The sequence below is a fragment of the Varanus komodoensis genome, unplaced genomic scaffold, assembly GCF_004798865.1.
Source record: "Varanus komodoensis strain SLA01 unplaced genomic scaffold, ASM479886v1 scaffold38, whole genome shotgun sequence".
In the NCBI taxonomy this organism is placed as follows: Eukaryota; Metazoa; Chordata; class Lepidosauria; order Squamata; family Varanidae; genus Varanus; species Varanus komodoensis.
The window spans coordinates 392,912-416,380 of NW_025335909.1; the positions used below are offsets into that span (position 1 = coordinate 392,912).

A 23,469-nucleotide genomic window follows, 5' to 3' on the forward strand; every position below is an offset into this window, starting at 1 on the left:
GAAGAGCAGGACGTTACTCTTCAATGTTCCTCATCTGTATATGCATGTTTTCATTCTGGGTTTAAATCTTTTTTGAAATAATTTCTTTACTAAGTCTTTCCTGAACCTGAATTCTCTGCTCTGCTGCCTGGCCGCTAACTTCTGCCTTCATCACTCCACCCCACCCTTGTTCTGTGTTCTCCCTTTAAAGCCTGCCCTTTCCTTCTTAGCTTTTAAACCAGTGCTAGGGAACCTGTATCCTCCTTGCCCCAGATGTTCTTGGCTTATAGCTCTCATCATATCTGGCCATTGGCTGTACTGGTTGGGTCTAATGGTATTTGAAGTCCATCTGAAGGGGCACAGGTTACTTGCCCATCTGTGTGCTCTGAGAATTACTCCTGTATCGCATTGAGATATCATTGGGGCTATTATGAATGAAGGAATATTTTATCAAGAAGGAGTAGAAGGTGAGGGAGGTAACACGCCCATTGATAATACCTCATGCTATGGAATACTTGGTTTCAAAAAGATGCCATTGCACTTAATCATTTTTCAGTTTTCTTTGTGCTCTCGTTCTCTTTGCTCAGATATTACCATATTAATCAGGTATCTACCATGTATGTTTTTTTTCTCTTCATCCTCTCAGATCTCCCAAATTCATTTGTGAAGGAGATTCATGATTTTGTCCTGGAGCAGTTCAACAGCAGCCAGGCAGAGCTCCAGAAACTCCTTCATGATGTCGACAAATTGCACAGTGAGCTGAACCCACTGAAGCTCCGTTGCCAAGCGAGTGCAGCCTGTGTGGATCTCATGGTGTGGGCTGTGAAAGACGAGCAAGGTGAGCATCACCTGTGCCACCTTTTCAGATTTCTTTTCTTTCTTTTTTTGTTTTAGTTGAGCAGTTACTTGTACGATGACCTGATTGTGTTCATGCTTTCTTAAGAATTGCTGTTCTTTAATAAAACAAAGGGCATAAACTTCAGAGAGCATATTGGTAATTAGTCCTTTGAATGTCTTCTCAAAGGGTTGGGATTTACTCCTCGGTAGACATGGGTACAACTGCAGCCTTACGGTGCCATCAGCCCCATAGGAAGCTTCCTTGTGCAGCGTCAGACCCCTTGTTCTCCTAACCAACTTCCTCCCGCTTGGCACACTCAAGGTGTTTTGCATTGCAGCTTCCATCAGGCCCACCTAATAGAGTCCAGCAATTCTGGGAGCTGTAGCTAGAAACTCGGAAGGCACCAGGGTGGGGAAGCCCGATCCACTCCAATATTGTCTCCTTTGCCTGGCAGCAGCCAGAAGGGCACCTGCTTCATCTGCCTCCCAACCTTTGAGCTGCCAGTGCCACGATTTGAGCCTGGTACCTTCTCGACACGCACAGCTTCTGCTTCCCATTGATCCATTGTACAGCAACATGCTGGATTGCTATTTTAAATCCGTGTGCCATTCACTCGCACGTTCATCGAACACTTTTGGCAGTTCTCTGTTGCTGGAACCTTAGTGGATCGCTCCGTGACCAGGGAAGACCTTGTGCCGCTAAGTGCATGCAGGCTGCAGTCCTGTGTCTGTGCCTGTCTTCTTTCCTCAAGGTGAATGGGCTTCAGGCAGAAATAATTTGGGGAAGGGTTGTAGCCTTAGTCTCTGGTGGCTGTCCATAACTCAGTTCATCTGATTGCTCACAGAAAGCAAGGGATTGGTTCCGTCCATGCTATCACAGTAGTGTAACTATCAGAGCTGTCACTGAAAAATGAAAAGCTGTCCCTTCTAATGTCCAGGGTGTTCGTTGAATACTTTACATCTTTGTTCTTTTGCAAACAAGGGGCAGAAAACCTGTGTATCAAGCTGTCAGAGAAGCTGCAGTCCAAGACTTCTAGCAAAGTCATCATTGCTCACCTGCCTCTTCTGATTTGCTGCTTGCAGGTTTGTAAGGAGCCTATTTTGACTTGGTAATCACCATGCAAATTTTCTGCAATATCGACAGTAAGCTGTCTTGGACACAATTGCCAAGCCCCTTCCAAATAAATAATTCTGCAAGTTAAGGCATACTCTTATGCATGCTTGGACAGAAAACAGGCCTGCAACCCCCAGGATGGCTGGCTGGGGCATTCTGGAAGTTGTAATCCTTTTTTCCTAAGTAATCACATATAGAATTGTGTCCTTCAGACACCAATAACATTTTCCTGCAGGTAGTAATATGCCATAGTGTTTAAAGAGCTGGTGCATGGAGGTTTTGATCACCTTTTAAGTGACTGGATTGTTGTGAAATAACGTGAACAGTTTTTGCTTGAAGAATTCATTTCACGACCTTGTGTCCCCGCATCTCCTCCCTGCTGGGTAACACTCTTTGCCTTTTGTCTTAGGGTCTCGGCCGCTTATGTGAGAGGTTCCCTGTGGTGGTGCACTCTGTCAATCCATCGTTGAGAGACTTCCTTGTGATCCCTTCTCCAGTTCTGGTGAAACTTTACAAGTACCACAACCAATATCAAACAGGTACTCATTCGTCCCAAAGGTGCCTTTTGTGGGGTTTGCTGGCTGAGTCATTGCACTTCTCGCTTTATTTTAAGGTCTAGCAGAGCCTCTGATTTCCCAGTTCCCTTCTTTTATTACCTTAGGCGGCAACGACATCAAGATCAGCATAACCAACGAGCATGCCGAGTCCACTGTGAGCGTCATGTCGGGCAAGAAGAGTCAGGCCTCCATGTATGAACAACTCCGGGACATCGCAATTGATAACATCTGCAGGTATGAATTGTACTCAGATATGCAGAGGAATCGACAGGTAGGAATCTTAACAAGCACGTGCTGTTTGCCAGCCAGTCAGGAGCATTGCCACTGCCAACAGGGCTGCAGGAGGAGGCATGTCAAGGGTGAGTGGAAGAGTCCAGAGCGGAAACCACCCAGTCAGGTGTAGCCACCGGTTGAGGGGGCAGGTTTCTCTGCCAGGACCAAAAGCCTGATTTGTAGTTGCTAGTCGCGAAGTCGTGTCCGACCCATCGCGACCCCGTGGACAACCTTCCTCCAGGCCCTCCTGTCCTCCCACCATCCCCGGAGTACACTCAAGCTCACACCAACTGCCTCAGTGACTCCATCTATTTATTTATCTAAAACATTTTTATGCCGCCCCCATCGCAACGAAGCCTCGGGGCGGCTCACAACAGGATACAAAGTACATGAATACATAAATACATAAATAATAACAATATAACAATTTTAAAAAATTGTTTAAAAGCCCCCGGTGCATCTCGGCTAAAAATTTAAAATCCTATTAATTCCAATAATTTAACACTTAAAATAAGTTTTAAATAAAAAGATCTTAGCCTGCCGCCGAAAAACAAATAACGACGGCGCCAGGTGGACCTCTCTGGGGAGCGCATTCCATAGATGGGGTGCCACCGCAGAGAAAGCCCTCCTCTGGGCTACCTCATCCTCTGCCGTCCCCTTCTTCCTCTTCCATCCATTGTTCCCAGCATCGGGCTCTTCTCCAGTGAGTCCTTCCTTCTCTCATTAGGTGGCCAAAGTATTTGCGTTTCATCTTCAGGATCTGGCCTTCTAAAGAGCAGTCAGGGTTGATCTCCTCTAGGACTGACTGGTTTGATCGCCTTGCAGTCCAAGGGACTCTCAGGAGTCTCCGCCAGCACCACAATTCAAAGGCCTCGATTCTTCGGCGCTCAGCCTTCCTTACGGTCCAACTTTCACAGCCATACATTGCAACAGGGAAAACCATAGCCTTGACTATACGCACTTTTGCTGGCAGGGTGATTTTTATTTTTATTTTTTTTGACAGTACCAAAAGGTGAAAAAAGCCTGATAGCGATTCCTAGAAGTCATTCCCTTTATCTATTCCTGGGTAGTTTCTCATAGTATTTGTAGGAGGCAATGGAACACAAACCTGGAAAGCTCCCAGCCTCTTGTGGGAACAGGAGCATGGTGAAAGACAATTGTTAGGAAGTAGATCTGGTTTGTTGGCCCCTTGCCTCATGCTCTCCCTGAGAGTTGGTCTGGGCCTTCTTGACAGTCTGAGTTTGTATATATGTTAACAAACTCTCTGAAAAAGAGAGCTGTGAAATCACAAAGATTTGCTGGACTCTTGTGCCCTGGCTGGGTGCAGTGATTGGTGAGAAATTCTGGCTGGGGATTGCCAGCAGCTGCAGGACTCTTTTCTGTATAAACCTGTATATGATTGTTCCTTGGGTGTGTTTTTTTTAATTACTGTAATCCTTTGAACCGGTGGAGAGGTGCTTTAATATTTAATCACTTCCCGTTCCTTGCAGGTGTCTGAAAGCTGGCCTGACTATTGACCCAGTAATTGTGGAGGCTTTCCTTGCTAGTTTGTCTAACCGTCTCTACATCTCGCAGGAGAGTGACAAGTAGGTTTTTTCATTCTTCAGGAAGAGCCAATTGAGATGTTACTTTCCCCTACTTGTTTAAGTAAAAGCTAAAAGTAAGCTTAGTTGAAAAGTTCTTACCTGTCTTCCTAAACCTTGATGAAGTGGGTTTGACAAATCCAGTGGACCTCTTGCATGACCCATGTGCAGGAGGTCTTGATAATGCGCTCCTCAGACCTTAATTTTTGCTCCTTTCCTTCTTTTTATTTACATTTGTTTGTTGCCTTTGGTTTAGGGAAGCCCATCTAATCCCTGACCACACAATCCGTGCACTGGGGCACATTGCAGTGGCCCTAAGGGACACGCCAAAAGTGATGGAGCCGATTCTTCAGATCTTGCAGCAGAAGTTCTGCCAGCCTCCCTCTCCTCTCGATGTTCTCATCATTGACCAGCTGGGCTGCTTGGTCATCACTGGAAATGTAAGGCCAAACGACTGGTTAGCGGGATTTCACTGCTATAGATATTTGATGCCCATTTTCACTGGAGGCTCAGAAAGCTGTTATAAATGCAGCATCTGTATGCTTTTTTGTGCACACGATCTCTTTTCTCACCCCATGATTACCTCATAAATTTGGGGGATCATCTCCCTACGCAATTTGGCCGCTTGGTCTCAGTGAGTATTGAATGAGGTCTTTTGATGCATACATGGGCACATGACAGACGGCAGCAGATGACGGGAACTCAGAGCAGCACTCGGAGCAGGCTGCAGAAGGAGAGCAGATCAGGGGAGAGAGGACACAATGAGACAGTAAAGGAGGAAACACGAGGGTCAATGCAATCCTAGTGCTGAGAGGGGAGGGGAAAATTGGAGAGGGTGCTTCGTCATTTCCCCTGTCCACCAGTTAATTCTCTGCAAGTGTCTCCTGACCGTTCTAAAAACGATGGATTTTTCCAAGCCAGGCATCAGAACAAAAGGGACGCCTGTGTGTGTCTGGGGGCAGGGTGCATTTGTAGGGGAGAGGTGATAGATGTGCAAGCTGTCTTGTGAATGCCCCTGTTCTCTCATCCCCACTCCCTTAGTTGACGTGCGGTTGAGAGCATCTTCGCTAATGCATTGTCTAACTCTGTCCAAAATCTTGGAATGCAGGGCATGCCAGACACAGTTGCTTCCAAGGCACACCGGGAGACTTGTTCCAGCAAGCCACAGAGCTGAACTGGATCATCTCAAGGAGCAGATCTTGATTATTATTCATGTCCCATCATGCAGTGGAGAGGTCACAAGGAGCCCCTGTAGTCCAGAACCTTGCATTTCCTTAGTGCCTTATTCGTAGAAATGCATTTCCACTTGGTTGTGCCAGCGTTCTCTATCTTTTTATTAATATTGATTTGTTTGCAGGTCTTTCTACCTGGTGCTAACTCAGTTTTTTATTTTGATTCAGCAATATATTTACCAGGAGGTATGGAATCTGTTTCAACAGATCAGTGTTAAAGCAAGTTCAATTGTGTACTCTGCAACTAAAGACTACAAGGATCATGGCTATAGGTAATCTTTGCTATCATTGCTGCTGTGCTAGAATGTGATTTCTTAAAAAATGTTTCGGTTCATGTCTAACAAAGTTTGTTGGTTCGTTCCAGAGGTGCTAACACCTCATTTTCCCATCTAGACGCTGACATTGACCTATAGAACAAAAAGTATCTTCCTAAATCGTTTGAAGTGTATCAAATTCTGTCTGAGCAGAGTAGATTAATTAACAATTGTTTGTGCTATTTTTATCACACCCATGAAGCAGTACAAAAACTCTCACAATGGCTTGGTGGCTGCTGGCCAAGTGCTATATAAAATCAACTGTCCCATTACTATCTCTGTGTTTGACCTGTGAATCTTCCCTGCCATGGGCTTGATCCTTTCTGCCATGCATGAAAAGTTTACAAAACTCTGCTCCTTCACTGATAGCTTTTCTTTTCCCCTCTGTAAATGGTTGGTCATCCTGAATGCAAGTTGTATCTAGCATAGAGGCTTGGAACCACCAAGGTTGTCAAGTAATATTTTAAAACTGCTTTTCAGACTCTGAAATACTTCAGAGATGAATTCATCACCACTTCCAGTAAATCTTTGGGGTTACTGTCAGCATTTGAATGTGAAAAAATTGTAATTGATATTCATGCAGATGAAAAGAGGAGATGTAATCTTTTTTCCTTTCCCCTTTCTTTATTCACTTCCCTGTTCCCTACTCCTCATATTTCGTCAGACACTGCTCTTTAGCTGTTATAAATGCCCTGGCTAACATAGCTGCAAATATACAGGATGAGCACCTTGTGGATGAGTTGCTGATGAACCTGCTGGAACTCTTTGTACAACTTGGCCTTGAGGGAAAGCGAGCCAGTGAGAGGGCAAGCGAAAAGGGTCCTGCATTAAAGGTGGGTTCTAAAATAAACAGTGCTTCTCGCTCATCTTCAAGACAAAAGCTGTTCACACTGAACACATCCTTCTGTACAGTCAAGCAGGGCTAAACAAGATACAACTTCTGGAGAGCCATTTCTTAATATCCCACAATTTCTTAAAAATTTAATGACAGCAGAACTGGCAGATCAAGACGGTGGTGCTCCAGCTAAGGGGTGAGGTATTAACCTGTGCTGTCTTTCTAATGAACTCCGTTGAATTGAGCTGTCCCCCTAGCTTTTCCTCCAAAGCTTCAAGTCCCGTTGGTGGACATCACAGAAGCTTTCCATAACATTTCGAAATAATATAGTGAAAGAAAAAACTAACTGAGGCATTTGATTCCAGTGTGACCATGTTTAATTTCCATTAATCTCAAAGGGAGAATACAAGCTCAGCTTTTGCTTCACTCTGGCACATTAAGGCGTACATAAGTTAGCTAGTTATGTCTTTGCAAACTCCATAAATCTAATCATTGCAAATTAATGTCAACCAAACAGACTTTGCAAGCCGCTCTCTTTGTTTTTCATAATTTCCTTTGGCTATGCCATTGCACCCACTGGAGGCTTATATTATCATCCGATCTGCAAACAAACAGATTTCCAGGTTTTTGAGGGCCCTTAGTATGAGAAATTACTTTTACTTCATTTTTGATCAGGATTTAACCAGCTTGCATCTTCTGGGCCAAACATGGATACAGCCTGTAGTTAGAGTCCCTACATTTCTGAGCTTGCTGTGAGTTTTGCGGAGCAGAAACATGCATTTACCAGCTTGTGTGAGTACCTGAGATACACAGATAAGAAATGTGTACTTCTGAAAAATGTGCACAGATATACTTTAACCAATGTGAGACTAAGGTCTACATTGCAAAGATGTGTACAATTGATGCTTACATTCTGAGGAAAAAACCTCAAAAGCAGATGGATTGTCGAAGTAAAAGGAAACAATGCTCTCAATCTAATACAGCCGCAAGCCTGTTGACGCTAACAAGGTGGAAATATGGGGAGCTCCCAACTTTGAATTTTACGGTTTTGCAGAGCCTTACTTGTAGAACATACTGTACTGGTACTGTACTTTGGGCTTCTGCAGGGGATGAGGGGTAAACAACTTCAGCTTGGAAAATGGTAAGGGCTAAAACATCTCCCATAAAGAACCACTGGCTGATCAGATCAGCAGCCTTGTGTAACTGCTATTAAACTGGGTTTGCCTGGTCATGCATAAGCTTGCTGTTTTCATGGGCAAGCTGCTGTCAGCTGTCCAGGCTAAAGCAGCTTAAGCAGATCTCACTGCCAGCAACTAATTTCATTAAAAGGAGAAATGAAATCTGATTGTGGAGCCAGGTGAATAGGCTCTGTTTGCAGAGTTCAAAGTAGCTCTCTCTCGTGCTGTTTCCAAATAGAGCTGTTTTCAGCCCTCAGCTCAAAATTAAACATTTAATACTGTCGAGAGTTCCCTTTCTGTCATTTTCAAGGGTCCTGTTCCACTCTTTGCCATATAAAAGGATTTGCCTGTTTTTAAATAAAACATGGAGCCCTCTACATATCTGGGACCGTGACTCTGAGCACTCCTTATCCTTGGCTGTGCTGCCTGGGACTGATGGGACTTGTATTCCATGACATCTAGAAGGCTTCATGTTGGGAAAGGCTGCCCTAAGTGTTTGAGTGAGATCTTTCCTATCACCTGCAAGACCTTGGAGCTGGGATGGTGTGCGTAAGCTGGTCACTTACATAAGAGATTTAGGGCACGTTCTGGTGGGGACAGCCATAACCCACTGAACTTGGAGGTCTATAGGCATCCGATGCAGAATGAGGAGAAGCAGTGGAGACGATCTTCACCCCTCTGCTTCTAGCTTATGTTTTCTGTTGGGGGTGGGGGCTCTTAGGACACTCTGCCACCCTCAGGGAGCATTTAGTATGGTTCTTTCCATGCCAGCAAAGAGGTTTCCAGCTCTGAGATCAGTGTGCCTCAATTCCCAGCTCTCTGGAGCAAATTCTGACACCAGAACGGAGTATCCGTACAATCCTGTACGTCTTCAGATGCTGGCTAGGGACTGTCATATTGTTCCTTCTGCAGCTTATTTAAATGTCATTATTTGAGCTACTGTTCTGGGCCTGTTTTGTATGTTTCCATCTTTTGCATACAGCCCATAGCACATTTTGAAATAATTCTTGGATTAGCTTTGTGTAGCTCCTTTGCTAAAAACCTTCAGCCAACTTTGCATTCCAGGAGCTGGTAAAGGAACTGGCCTCCTTGCATGCCTAGAGACTGCCCCGCGGGCCTTTTTCCTTGGTCCTTGTCCACTGTTTACCTGCTCCCTGTACAGGCAACGGGCTGTTGTAGCACAGAGCACAGGGCGAAGGCTTTTGTATGGAGCTGTGCAGGGGTCATAGCCGTGCCACAGAAGCCATGCATGCATGCAGCGACTCTGTGTTTGGCTGAAGGGTGCCTAAATTCAGTGCATCACAGAATTATCCGAGAAGGGCTTTGCAGCCAGATTTGTGATTCATGAATGTTCCTCCAGGACCTTCTGCACAATGACTGCCTTATTGCCTCAGGAATGCATTGCTTCATCGTTTTGATATGCCACGGATGTATCTGGGCAGATCATGTGCTGATGAAATATCAATACGTTTGAGCTGCTCTGTTTGCTCTCCTGCCATCTCTTTCAGTAGCATCCAGACTAAGATGTGCTTGCAAAACTGCGCACTTCTGCAGTACGTAATTACACCTGTGCCATGTGAAACTAGAGCTGCTTAGCTTCACATATTAAAATGGTTTAATTTTCTACATTTCTCAGCACGTTTCAAACCATTGTCTCACCCACCCCTCTTCTTTCTTAGGCATCCAGCAGCGCAGGTAACCTGGGAGTGCTTATTCCTGTTATAGCTGTGGTGAGTGTTTAAGTTGGGTTATTTATTTTCCTAAAGCAGCACAGTCCATTGTGGGAAGCAGAATATCTTAGGAGATAACGGAACAAAGGAATATGTTGGGAGTTGATCGGCTCTTTTTTTCCTCCTTATTGTGCAAAAAGTAGAAAACACTGAACATCTACTTAATATTATAACTTCTGATAGGTAGGCATTTACTTAGATGTTGTTTATTCCATGTAAGGATCTATGCTGAGAAAATTCATTGGATTCCTGTGTTTTTGAAAACTGAAGGGTCTGGGCTACTTAAAGCTTCAAGTACAATTTGGTCATGTATGTACGAGCGATATTTATATACCATTTCCCATTAAAAAAAGCGTGCAACAGAATTTCGCCATTCGATCAGCTGTCCTCAAGTCTGTGTGGCTGCACTAGAGTGCAAAGAACAAGTGATCTTGTGTGCCAGAAAGGAAGATCACCCTTCCCCAGTTTTGGGTCCTGCAGAAGTCGTTGCCTGCGATTCCTGCAATCTCCAGCTGGAATGGCCAATTGTCAGTGAATATGAGTGTTGCCTTTCCCAACCTTGTGGCCTTCAGTCCCGTTTGGACTGCAACATCCAGAATTTCCAGTCAGTGGCCCTACTGATTGGGAATTCTGGGAATTGCCCTCCAGATGCCTCTGAAAGCCTCTGAAAGTAGACAGGAAGGTCTTGTTAATGCAGGCTGAGGAAAGCTGGACCGAGCATCTACCCGAGTATGTCAGGTTATTAGAAATGTGAGAGTTTTGGGAGGGTCTCACTTAGACAGGTGGGTCTCCATGCTGTTTTGTAATTATGGCTGTAACCAAACGAGACAACTCTTGCCAAAACATCCTCCCACTTCCCTTTCCTGAGTGGCCATATAGCCCATTACTGCTTTAAAACAAAATTCAGTCAGGCCATGGTTCAAAGCTTGTTTTTACCTGGAGTTCCGTTTTAGTCCTCCTAGTCTTACCACAGCAGCTCTGGTTATTTTCTACACACTTGTGTATTTGTTCTACCTGGGAAGAGAGCTCTTTGTCTGGGCTGCCTTGTACAGAGAAAATTATTGCTTTTTAGAATTGTCACTAAGACCTGTTCCTCCTCCTGAGAAAAAGTTGCTTAGATGACAGGCTTTAAAATATATACTTTGCGTCAAACTATTTTAGTGCTTGATCTGAGACTCTGTAATCTGTGTTTCCCCCCAACCATTAAGCTCTTAGTAAATACTGCTGTGAGCTTTTACAGAAGTTAATGGTTACAATAAGGGTCTCTAAACTAAATATTTGACTTTCTTGCACAACTTATGATGAACATGACTTCCCAGATGATATTGCATGTGTGTTTTCTGTGTAACTGTTCTTTTAGCTTGCAAGTAGGATTTGATCTTTGTTTTCAGAAGAAAAATGCTGTTCAAAAGTGCTACTTCATATATAACATCATTGAATATACTAATAATGAACTCCAGGGTTGAGTAAGGATGGCTAGCTGGGGAGCTCACCACACTGCAGCATTTTCTTGCGGGGACGTCTTGTTTTTCATGCAGGGAGGTCACCTCGGTGCATTTATTATATATTTTATTTATTCATTTATTTAATTGGGATATTTCTAGGCCAGCCAATCACTCTGATACTCTAATATTTCTTACATTGCTGTGTCAGCCAATAGCCAAAGCACTCTGAGTGGGTCACAGAATAGAGATTAAAACCGTAATAAGTGGCCATTTTTTCACTGGACACCCATTGACTAACCCTAACACGTTTTTACAGTATTGCTTTTGCCAAGAATGAGCAGTGCCACTGCTGATCTGCCTATGTTCCAGTGTGGGCCAAAAGTAGGGTATCCAAGCCCCAATGGTTTCAGTGGGAGATATTCAAGTGCCTGCTTAATTCTACTATCCACATGTTATACAATAAGTTTAGTTGGCTGGAGCCCACCCCTTTCTTATTATAAAAGGCTTCTTAAATCAGGTTTTACGTTTGATAGACTTTTCTGTGTGATTCGACCTAATTACAGTAACACTGAAGCAAATAAAATGCAGATGCAATATCCATATTTGGGATTTAAAACAATTTATTGTATATGAATAAACTCTTCAATCATGTTGATAACCTCAAATTTTTTCATAGCAAGCGTCCTTATAACTTGAGCGTACATTCCTTTAAAAACAAAGTAGGGAACAGTCCTTGTATCTGTATATGATACTATAATTTGTGAGGCGACTCTCTGGGATGTGTATATAATATCAGGGCACCAGTTCTGCTTTCCAAAGTGTAGATTTGTTCTTCAAACAAGTTACTTTTTGGACTGAATTTTATTTATTTATTTATTTAAAACTTTTCTATCCTGTCACCACATGCCTTGGCATCTTGAAAATAATCCATGCATTGTCACAAAGCAATTTTCTATCACATCCGAGCTCCCTAGGTAATGTTGCTGGCTTTGCTTTCTTGCTGTTAAAGCTCACATGAATGATACCAATATTTTGTACTTCTTGTGCCTCCCCTGTAAAGCAGGGCTGTGCAATTTGTGGTGCCGCAGCTGTTTTGGCCTAGAATTCCTGTCAGCCCTGGCCAGCGTGGCTAATGATGGGGGCCATGGCAGTTGTCTCCTCGAGGCGCTGGACTGAACCTTCTGTCCTTCCCAGCCAACATGGAGCATGTTGGATTGAGGAAGTTTTGGTTAAAGAGGATTAGACATTTTCTTCTAGGCTTTCCTTTACAAACGGGTGGAGCACCTTTGTATTTAAGCCCATTTTCCATGCAACCTGCACTAATTTCCTTAAACAGGGTTCTGCACTGTTCTCATCAAATTTTAATAAACTCAAATCATTCCTTTATAATTAAGGGTTTAACCTTGTTTTGCCCAATGGGAAAGGTTTCCTTTTGGCAAATGCAAGCTACATTTTGTGAATAGTTTGACTTCCCAAAGATCAGTGGAACCAATTGTAGTCACTGTGTAGCTGTTAGGAAAATGTTCACCGAGACGCATCACAAATGCCATCGCCTTCTGTGTTGCGTCTGATGGAATCGAATGGGAAATTCGTACTTTGGGAATAGAATTTAGTACTTTGTGGCCACGTTTATCCTTAAAAGTAGCTATTAAATCATCTTTCACTCTTTATTTATTTGGATGATCATTGCAATGTTTTTCTGATAGCACTTGTGATTTAATGTAATGCTAAAAATCTGCATGTAAAACCAGATATATTAATGTAGTAAGATTGCCAAGATGCACTATCTTGGAAGCTGCTCTGTGCTTTTAGGGCTTGGGTTGGCAACTCTGCCCAGGAAAAGCAAGCAGTTGATATGTTGCTCGTAGATGAGGAATAGAAAAGGGTGGTCGACAATAAAACGGTTTTGGGTGGAAAGGGGCATGAAGCCCACACTGGTCACTGCGGCAACCTCACTGCCCTCTTCATTCACCGTGATAGTCCCTTGATGAGTGAACTGCAAAAAGAAAGGAGTATGAATGCTGACATTCGGAAGTAGTGCAAATACATAAATCAACGCAGCCGACCACTTCAGCAGTCCATAAGCTCTTCCCCTGCCACTGGCATGTCTTCCGCTTTCTCTGTCTTCGGTCTCCCAGCCCCCACCCACAAGACCAGCGGAGGCTTATGACAACAGATAACCGGATTTCAGTCTGTACCAGAGGTTGCTTACCTTTTCTATAGTAATGTTCTCTTCTGAGATCCCAGAATAGTTGCCGTTCTGGGTGAACAGCTCATTTACTCCCAGAGCTTTCAGATAATCAATCAAGTCATAGCTCTTCTCAAGCTTAAATTTGGGCAGCACTACTTCTCTTGTTCTAGGGCAAGCAAGACAACGGTGTAGATTTAAACAGATTTTGTTTTCATTTGACTTTTAAAGTATAATCTCCTGCTAATTGTAAAGCCTAACATATGATAGTCCTTTTATGTATCTAAGCTGTCTAAAACTGTATCAGTAATAATCGTAATTTAAACCGGGCTTGCACATTGGTGATAAAGAAGTTGCATGCATCGAAAGGGAACAGCTAGGATTTGGGCGTCTTCTTTCCAACGGCTGAAACTTCCAGCTACTTTTCCAAGACAGCCTTTGTAGTTTTGTTCCAGCAATGCATGCTGACTGTAATTAAGGCATGTGCGACCCTGGTCTTCTCTAGCTGCAGGCACAGCTGGTATACCAGACTATGCTGGGCAAAAGCACCTGTGGTCATATTTGCCGCTTGGGAATCCGGGAGCAAGACTAGATGCAGGGGCTCTTCAAAGGTACAGCTCTGATTTCAAGGTGATTGCATGCCTATGCATCCTGCATCTCTGTTGTTGGACTGGTACCCTATGGGCTGGCTTGTTTGTATTAAGATTCAATTTATTAGTCCATTGCTGGGCTCAAGCACAGATTCAGAACCTCCTCAGCCTTCCTGGACTAAGGGAAAGCACTGAGAGAAGAATGTTACCTACATATTGATGACATTGAACTCGGTATCTCTGGGTTGGCTCTCCCCACCGCTTGGTGTCAAAGTTTAATAAGATACAGGGTATACCATAACTTTCGAGGTATATAGAAGTTTCCTGATATCACCTTCAGTAAGGACAAGAAAGATGGAGTCCCTGGAAGCTCTTCCACGTTTCCTGCTATGTTCTGTTTTTATTCTTCACGCAGCACACTTGCTAGGCATAAGGTCTAGAACCTCCCCCCCCTTTCACGTGTGCGCAAACCCACAGCCCAGCCTGCCTGCAGGGATGCATTCGTGGAATGCGGGGCCATGCAGCAGCGGCTTACCTGTTAGTCATGCTCTTTTGCCACCTCTCCACCACCTGGGGAGTCAGTTGCTTCTCCAGTGTCGCCATGCCCGTTAGCTTATATGGCAGCACAATCATCATGCTGATGTTCCCCACATATTGCAGCTGGAGCACAGCGCAATCCAGCTCGCTATCGGTCGTGGCCAGGAAATTGGCTTTGGTCTGCATCATGGGAACTTTCACCGTCTGTTTCTCATTGAGGCGAAAACTGCGGCTGTGTGTCATTTCCACTGGAAACTTGTTTTCCCAAGTTCCTGTTGACACAGGAAAAATCTTCCTGAAGCGCTCATTTGGCCATATAGCACAACTGATTTTGTAAGCACTTATTCCAGCATCTGACACTTCTAAGGGTGTTTTTTTTTTTTTAAATTTAGGTAGCACACTTTAAAAATGATTGAACAAAGGTGTCATTAAAAAGCAGACTTTGCCTGTGGAACACTGCAATAAACGTGGGGCCAGTGCTGGTCACATGAAAATACATCCTTAGCCATGCTTGGAAATAATGATTGACTGATGTGCAAAGCGTCAGGTGTGCAACAACAACTCTGAAAGTTGTCTAACATTTTTGTGAGGGGAAGGTGAGCCATGGTAGTACGGATGTTTGGCTGTACTCGTGGAATTCGCTTCCTCAGGATGCCTTTCAACTGTAAAAGGGGGTTAGAAAAATTCATGGAGAACTTCTAGTCAGAGGCTTCTAGTCATATATTTTAATTTTGTTGTAAGTTGTCTTGAGACAGGAATCCAAGAACTAGTAATAGTAATGGCTGTGTGGAGGGGCAATATTCCTTTAAGCAGAGGTGAGGAAATGTTAGTTTGGTCCACATTTTGAAGCAGATAGACTGAGTGTGTGCTTCAAAGACTAATTAGTGGATTGGAACACAATTTTATTTTGGATTTCTAACTTTTTAGGATGGTGTGATGCAGCCCTTGGCTCAGAAAAGGCATTCAGGAATGCAGACGCCAGAGGAAAATGAGTGTGCCATAAATGCAAATTATTATATGGCTTTAAAAATGCCACCCCTACAGAATGATCTTAAAATATGAAGAGATTTATGATCAGATCCATGTGAAACTGATACAGACCAGAAATAGACTGATGCTTCTGAGGACTAGTTGCTGGGGAACAGCAACATAAGACTACGGCTGGTGTAACATGCCTGTGGAATTGGTTCTTTTATGGGTCATCCTAATGGGCTAAGTACTCCCGCATTCCATTTCCTGCAGTAGCCATCAGGAAAAAGACATCTGAGGCATTCACTTGCCAGCTGTGCTGTTAAACTTAGTATAAAATGCAGGTTGAAAAAGATACAGTCATAGCTTCTCGTGATGGATGAAAGCTAAATAAGCTGCACCAGTGGGAGGTTTTTCCAAGGTAGAATCTTAGTAACTAATATTCATGATAAAAGGAGTGGAAGTTGCTGTTCAGATGCTATTATGAGGATCACCAGGATAAAAACACTGTCTTTAGAAAGTGTGTTTAGACCAGAAGAGAAGTCCTTAACCTTTGGGTCTTGTTTTAAGTTAAGCAGAAATTACTTCTGTTTTTTTGGTAACAGGTTTAGCCATTTTGAAATTATTCTGGGACCAGTCCATACAAGCTCGGGTTAAGTTCTTGCAACTCCCATGTAACTTATGTAAATGAATTATGTATGGGGGCGGGCTCAGGTTGCTGAGAGCATAGTTTGCAGTGAGCAGGGCTTTGGTTGCAACCCTGGCATCTCCAATTGAAAGGTTTCCTAGGTCAGAGGGCCTAGGAAAGTCGCATACCTAAATCCAGGGTTGCCACTGCTAGTCAAAGTAGGCGCTAATACTAGTTATGCAATTCCTTTCCATGAGAAACTCGGCTGGCTCCTTCTCCGTGGGTGGCAAAACCAGTTTTATTCCCCCTGGTTTTTCGGTTCAAAGGTTTTAACTCTTCTCCACTTAGTGTTAATACTCTTATTTAATTCTGTGGCACTTTCAGTTGGTTTCTGTAAACCTCCTGGAAGGCATTTGTTAAGGCTGAAAGGTGGTGTGGATGCGTCTGCATAGATGAATGCTTACAAAGAGACCAAATTACTTGGGCCTCTTAGTTTAAAAACAGCACATTGGTAGGAGTTTGACCATTAAAAGATGAAAGCCTGATACAGAGAGAACCCCGTTTTTGTCCTCTCATAACAGTAAAATCCTGTAACACCAATTAAATTAATCAAGAAACAAAATTAAGTTCTTCCCACCATGCACAATTTGCCGCTCTGTGAATTTTAGAAATAGTAAAGTACTTAAGGTAAAGCAGGCTATAAATGTAACGGATAACTTAGTTCTGAGGCCTCTTGCCTTAGACACTTGCTTTCTTATGGTATAAGCTTCTCCTCTACTTTTGATGAAATTAGTCTAGCACACGAATGTGTTCAGCATTCGGTGTTCCCTTCTGGTGAGCATTCTACAGTTTCTTTTTGCTGAATTTTTAAGCGCAATCCGGTTGCTTTAAATGGCTTGAGAATAGCATCTTATACATGGGCCACCACAGACTTGACAAGATCTGTATAGGACACCCTGCTTGGGGCTCCTCTCTCATGAAAAAAATGTTTTTTTCTGGGAGTGGGAGCCGTCTTGCATGGCCATTACACAGCACTCTCACTAAAAATAACCATGTGGCTGTATCTCAGGTAATTTTTATCAGAGCATGGTTGCAGAGAGGGTGCAGGAGAGTCCTTGCCCAAATTCCCTCATTCCATGGTGGCTAGTAGGATTGGAATAATTATCGCAGGAGATCCTGTTTACACGTCTCCTACATCGTGCCTGGTGTGGTCCTTAGTCATTGGATTTGGAAAAGCTTAGAATTTCTCATTCCGCTAGCTTCTAACCTTTGGCCATGGTAGGCGATATATGCTTCGATGGCTGATTTTCTGTAAAGCTGGCTAAAATGGTATGTCCGGCAAATGTAATAGGGATACGCTATCTGTTTAAAGATAAGAGGATTGTAGCTGTCCAAACCATGGCTGACCCTGATTGGCTAGCTGTGCAGTGCTGGTTGACATGTATAACAGTGATTCTTTTTCTTTTATTTTGATGCAAGGGTTAGTATACTGTTTGGCAATCCTATGTTAGATGTTTGCTGCATTGTATCTTTTAATTTCTTTACCTTTAAAGTACACGCAGTTGAGGATCATCATTAGCGTGGCCGGGTGTATGTTTGCGATAGCATCCTGTATTGATCCTTTGGTGAGCTTTGAAATCCGCGCATTAGCTTTCGCAATGAAGTTTGGGTCTGAGAAGTCAACCAGCTGAGCCTCTGCGAAGTAGTACTTTTTCATGTTGCTTTTGAACTCATTCAGGACAGAAAAATGGTTTTGAATGTAAAGGTCATTGACCGACCGGAGCGTATAGCCAAAGTTCCTCCTGAAGAGCCGGTGAGTGAGTTTGTGGAAGAGGTTGTGAACTGTCGTGAGGTCGTACTTGGAACTGGCATTAACAAAGTCTTGGACGCCCAGCGAAAGCAATACTTCCTCCTGGGTTTGACCTTTCAGTCCCAATGAAATCATAGCCAGTGAAGTGGAGATGCCAACTGGAGCCAAAAGGATGTTTTCTGAAGCGCTGACTTGGTCTTTCAGAGCCCGATAGAGGTTGAAGGCAAAGTTTGCATTGAGGAGATTGAGACGCTGGATTCTGGTTTTCCCTTGGAAAAGTTCCAGAATATTTCCTTGGTTGACCTCAGAAATGGCTTCTGGAACTGCATCAATTATGTCAAAGTAGTCCTCATTTAATAATTTGTCAAAGTCAATATAGTCTTCCTCTTCCTCTTCTTCGACATTCCAGACATTAGTCACTGTATTTTCTTTATGAAACTCCGGTGAGAGATTAAGAGTTTCATTGCCATGAGGAGGTGCTGGGGAGAGTTGTTCAAAATGTTCATGGAAGTCTTTGACTCCACACAGTGCAAACGTCAGAGTGAGGGAGAAGAACACTGAACTCAACAACAGGTTCATCTTGATGAGCTAGAAACTGGGAAGTTCACAACATCACAGTTAGACACTCTGGAAAACATTTTTAGGAAGTCAATTTCCCTTATGACTATACAAAGGGTAGGAGTAAGCACCACAAAACACAGTCAAGTCCTCTTAGTGAAGCAGTATATGGTTGTGCTGTAACCGACCTTCTGTGTTGAACTATTTGCCTTAGTGAGGGTCTGCAACGTATTGGTCAGTGGTCTGGAGTCGAATTTGCATTCAGCTCACCGTCTCTCCTCCTAGTCTTATTTTGCAGGGTTGTTGGAAGCATAAGATATGTGGGAGAATACTGTTTATGCCACCCCAAATTCCTTGGAGAAGAGTGGAATAAAACTATGGTGTTCCAAGTATCAGTGTTCTTTTTATTAAAATGGAAGTTTTGATGGTGGTTACGTTGTCTATGTACCTTCTATATGATGCAGTGATGTCCCCCAGCTTTATTTTAGACTAAGTCTTCTGGAACCAAGGTCATTGAATTTAGTGGGACTGAGGTTGGAGCATGGATGCCCAGGTTGCAAATGTGCTGTTGCACTGATGCCTTGGACTTGACATTCTTGAACATGGGTTTGGTTACCATCTCCCCAGCTGAATCCTTGGCTCAGAAAGGAGAAACTGATTCTTTTAGATAAGTCTCCTGAAACCTATGTCCCTCTCGATGTTTTGAGATATAGCTCCTAGATACTTTGAACTTCAATTCTCATTATTGGTCAGCGAGGATAAGGGCTGTTATTCAAAGCATCTGGAGGGATCAAGTAGTTTTGAATTTTATTCTTGCTGCTCTCTGTACCTGTTCCTGTTTTGTTTCCTTGCTGCTACCTTTCCTGATTCCTGTCTACATCAGTCTGACTGTCCTCTTCCTTCTAGCACCTTCAAGGGACTTTTGCCTTGTTCAGGATGGGACCGACTTTTGCGGCCGCTTACTGCCCATTCTGTTAAGGATCAATGCTGTCCAACTATGTATTTATTTACACATTTTAATACTAATTTTTCTCATCAGCATCCATGGCAACTTTTACACAACTCATAAAATAACTCCAAAGTCAATGTCATTAAAATTGCCTGTTCTAAATACCTTCATGTAGCAGTTTTTAAATATTTATATCAAGTTCTTAAATATTTATATTGGTGTTTTATTGCTTATATGAAGCAAATAATTATACCCACATTAAGATGGGAGAAAATAGCTTATAAATAGACTCTGGAGGAGATGTTAACTGGGAAATACTGAGAGTTGCCTGTCTGAATGTGCATCGAGTTGCACCCCTAATGGACTGCAAGTCCTATTCTTCGTGCTCCGTTGCTTGGAAGAGGGTGCTTCTTCCAGCTGCTTGTTTATGCATTGCAGTTGGATGGCGCCTGCCCCCCCCTCCAGCCAGCTGCACCTGAGTGACTATGTGCCGTATACACAAACGTGTTGCAAAACAAGTAACTTCCCCATGTTTCGGGGAGATTTAGCTTGTGGGGCACAGAACAGCAAAGGATTGGGATTACTACTGGTACAATATCAGTATCTAATCCCTTTAATTGGGCTGTAACCTGGAAGTCCCTTCTTTTAAACTTTATTTTAAAAAATTAAATAAGTATTTTTAAAGGCCTCTCTTTAAAAAACGCAAAAAAACTAATGGAGGCAGAATGTTTAATCTTCCAGGTGAGCAAAGCCCCAAGAGAAGCAAAACCAGATCAATCAGTCAGTCAATATCTTAGCAACAATTTAAAAATTACATTGAAATTCAGCCTTGTGAATGAAATCTCTGAACTTTACCTGTGCAGTGTGTACCTATTCTGGAGCTTTGCTAAGGAGAGACAATGTTTTTTAGCTTACCAATTGGTTCCAACAAACCAGGTTGATTCTCTATCCCTATAGAATTGCCATTAATAAATTGCTGTTGTATTCTGGCGTAGCTTTTCCTGGGGATGAGAGGGTATGCTTAGTATTGCTTAAATTTTGTTGTCTTTTATGGTAGCAAATAACCATCAGTCCCTTTCACCAGAAATAGTTTTTAAAGTTAGTCCTCCTCCAAAAAAGGAAAATAATTTCTTACCTCCTGTATGGCCAGACAGAACGCTTGCCCGTGCAGCCCAGATAGGTGGAGGAAGATGTTTAAATGCGAACTTTGGTGTTTGGATAGGAGCTAAAGCAAATAAGCTGTAAATCAATCACCGCAAAGCTTATCTTGTCAGCTAAAATCCCTTAAATTGGTGGGCTGTTCTTGCGGTTTGACTTTCTGCTCTCTTGCCTGCTCTCATATGTTAGATTTTTAGTTTTCACAGAAGGCTAAAAGGGGACTTTGCTTTGGCATACACCTGTGGAGACACATAACATTGTAAACTGCTCAGAGAGCTCTGGCTATTGGGCAGTATAGAGATGAAATAAATAATGAAAGCAGAGCCCATCATTCTTCTTGCTTTTCTAAACTGTAGGCGTTGTGATGTGATAGGATATTGTCAAATGGAATGGTTGCGCAATCCGTCTTTCACTGCACCGTCTGTGGGCTGCAGGTTCTTTTAACAGGTTATGATTATTCCCTTCAAAACTGAAAGGTTGATAGTGTTTCAGTATGTGGAAGTAGACATTTGGGCCTTAAGCTCATAACACCGAAGTAGCTAGCTCCTGTCTGTATAGGTTTTATGTATTCAATCTGTTGTGTTATTGTGTTTCTCTTGAAATATGTTAGGACAATCCTGAGTCAGACTGCTTTTAGTAATCATTAATATCATACTGTAAATATGGAGTGCGAGGGGGGGACCCTGAGGGATAGGATGCTGTTGAAATGTATAACTATTCCCAACTCACATATGGGACAACTGAGACCAAGTGATAGGGCAGAAGAAGAGCTCTTCATCCATTGGCTCATGATGGGTGTCAGAGTAGTTCCGATTAATAGAATTTGGATATTTTAAAGTGAATTTATTGGGAGGAAAGCTGAGATCAGAAGCAGCAGAGTATGAACATATCACTGCATTTATATTAGAAGATTATTGGCGGAACATGTACCGTATTTTTCCTTTGCCTTTTTCTGTCTGTTGGCTAGCTCACAAGACGTTTGCCACCCATCAAAGAAGCCAAGCCACGATTACAGAAGCTCTTCCGTGACTTCTGGCTGTATTCAGTGCTCATGGGATTTGCTGTGGAAGGCTCAGGTAAATTAGGAGCTTCTTGTGGAGAAAATAATTTCTCAGTGGAATGGAAGGAAAGGGGTCACTCAGGGCCACATTTAAAGGACTGTGTCCCTGGAATTTCACTGCTGAAGAATTCCTGCAGGGCAGGCCTGGTACTCTGGGGACACTTTTAACGGCACCATTGCTTGGCAATCCATGAATGAGCCTTAGGCTCACATACTTCCTCTTAGTTTTGAGCAGCGGTGAGGACAAGATTTGCTTTGCTTTTAATTGCACCACAGTCACCCTTTACATTCCCTTCGAGCTGTGCTTTGTTCTAAACTCTGGTCTCAGAACATGGTGAGATCGGAAACCATGATTTGATCCTGGCCTGTTCTGATGTAGTGAAGAACTGTGATTCGTTTAAAAGTTGGAGCTTTGGATCATTCCTCTGCAGCCATGCAAGCGGAGTGTAAAGAAATAGTAAGGCTCATTCCTGTAGCAAGAAACTGCGGTTTCTGTTGCATCTGGGGAAAGCTTGTTTTGGACTAGAGCCCTTTGTCAGCACATGACCCTCTTCTAAATTTGATCAACTAGGCTTCCTAGTACCCAAATATGTCTGCCAGAATGCATCTGCTAGATGTTTTTGTTGTTCCGCTTGTTTTTTCCTGAAGAATACAATGTATTCCTTGTATTCTTCATGCTATCTGACCCCAAATAACACAACCAGTTCGATCTCTGCCCCAAGCATTCCAAGATGGCTAAGAGCAAGCAACCAACTTTTATGATGACACACAACTCCAAAGCACAAAAAGCAGTAATAACAGCTAACAACCAAAACTTAGCCCTGAAACTGGTAAGAACAGTGAAAAGAGAGCAAGAGATGGTTTATCAACCCCACGAGTAGAAAGACAGCTAGGAAATAAGAGTATTGACACCACAATAAAAGACCAAATCGGGGTAAGGCTAGTGAGTCCCCCTTCAGCAAGGCAGTTCAAAGCCTGGACACATGTACCAAGCATTCTGTCTCCTGTCTCCCCACCGAATGTAATTCTGATGCTGACATGAAGCACAGCAAAGCTGCTCCTGAAGATCATAATGCCTGGGCATTAAAACATGGCTTCCTGCATTCACTGTAGTGGATGTATTTTGAGAAGTGGGCTCCAAAGCCCTCTTTGAACGTCCCTTCCTGTTTGGGGGCAAGCCATCATTTGCCATGTCATCCACCCAAAGAATGCTAGTGGTTGCCCTCCAAACTGAAATGGCAAGCTCTGGTTTGATCCTCTCCTGCAGTTCTGATGGGAAGGGCAGGCATAACCCATCGCTTGCCTGTTGGAATGGCACGGCACAGGATGCCTTGCCACGACATGGAGAGAATTGGATTGGACAAGGGAGGAGGGCGCATGAAGGTTGCATGTGCCTTGAGTCTTAACCTTTTGAGAGACTCTCAAGCATTAAAATATTGCGAATGCATGCGAGTTACTCTAGACCCTTCTCTACCATTTTCTTTACACTGTTCTTCTGCTACTGGGGTCCAAGTTGGTGGTCAAGGCCTAGTTGGAAGTGAAGATATATTTTGAATCCAGAGTAACTCCACTTTGACAGAAAACACCGATTATATTGGTGTCATATTCCAAAAACGTACTCTAATGCTCTGTTGGGGTTCATTGAATCTCATAGGGTTAACATAAATCCTTCTCATTAGGTACTTTCAGAATCTGTTGCTCACAAATAAAGTTCTCTTCTTCTCTGAATGTTTTCTCAGGTCTTTGGCCAGAAGAGTGGTATGAAGGGGTTTGTGAGATCGCAACTAAGTCACCACTCCTGACATTTCCTAGCAAAGAGCCCCTCCGCTCCGTTCTTCAGTACAACTCTGCTATGAAAAATGACACCGTCACCTCAGTAAGTTTTTTTCCCCTCGCACCACTCCTCAAGGTTTTAGTAACACAGAGAATTCTTACTCGCCATTGT

The 23,469-nt window shown here is 43.2% G+C and overlaps 2 protein-coding genes across 2 annotated transcripts in view; one reads left to right on the forward strand and one right to left on the reverse strand.

The window, feature by feature from the left end:
* Positions 1 to 23,469, forward strand: part of PI4KA (phosphatidylinositol 4-kinase alpha) — a 67,995-nt gene that overhangs the window by 12,795 nt on the left and 31,731 nt on the right. The window contains exons 11-21 of the mRNA XM_044440481.1: positions 626 to 817; positions 1,799 to 1,899; positions 2,340 to 2,469; positions 2,592 to 2,721; positions 4,251 to 4,346; positions 4,600 to 4,783; positions 5,744 to 5,847; positions 6,554 to 6,722; positions 9,582 to 9,632; positions 21,432 to 21,540; positions 23,264 to 23,400. Of these exons, the coding sequence (XP_044296416.1) occupies positions 626 to 817; positions 1,799 to 1,899; positions 2,340 to 2,469; positions 2,592 to 2,721; positions 4,251 to 4,346; positions 4,600 to 4,783; positions 5,744 to 5,847; positions 6,554 to 6,722; positions 9,582 to 9,632; positions 21,432 to 21,540; positions 23,264 to 23,400 (1,403 nt within the window). The remainder of the gene's footprint in view (positions 1 to 625; positions 818 to 1,798; positions 1,900 to 2,339; positions 2,470 to 2,591; positions 2,722 to 4,250; positions 4,347 to 4,599; positions 4,784 to 5,743; positions 5,848 to 6,553; positions 6,723 to 9,581; positions 9,633 to 21,431; positions 21,541 to 23,263; positions 23,401 to 23,469) is intronic.
* Positions 11,680 to 20,822, reverse strand: SERPIND1 (serpin family D member 1). The gene is made up of 5 exons (XM_044440482.1): positions 20,442 to 20,822; positions 17,535 to 18,394; positions 14,391 to 14,664; positions 13,290 to 13,434; positions 11,680 to 13,073 (listed from the first exon to the last, which is right to left on the reverse strand). Exons 2-5 carry the CDS (start codon positions 18,376 to 18,378, stop codon positions 12,861 to 12,863), a joined length of 1,476 nt encoding a protein of 491 aa, XP_044296417.1. The 5' UTR covers positions 18,379 to 18,394; positions 20,442 to 20,822; the 3' UTR covers positions 11,680 to 12,860.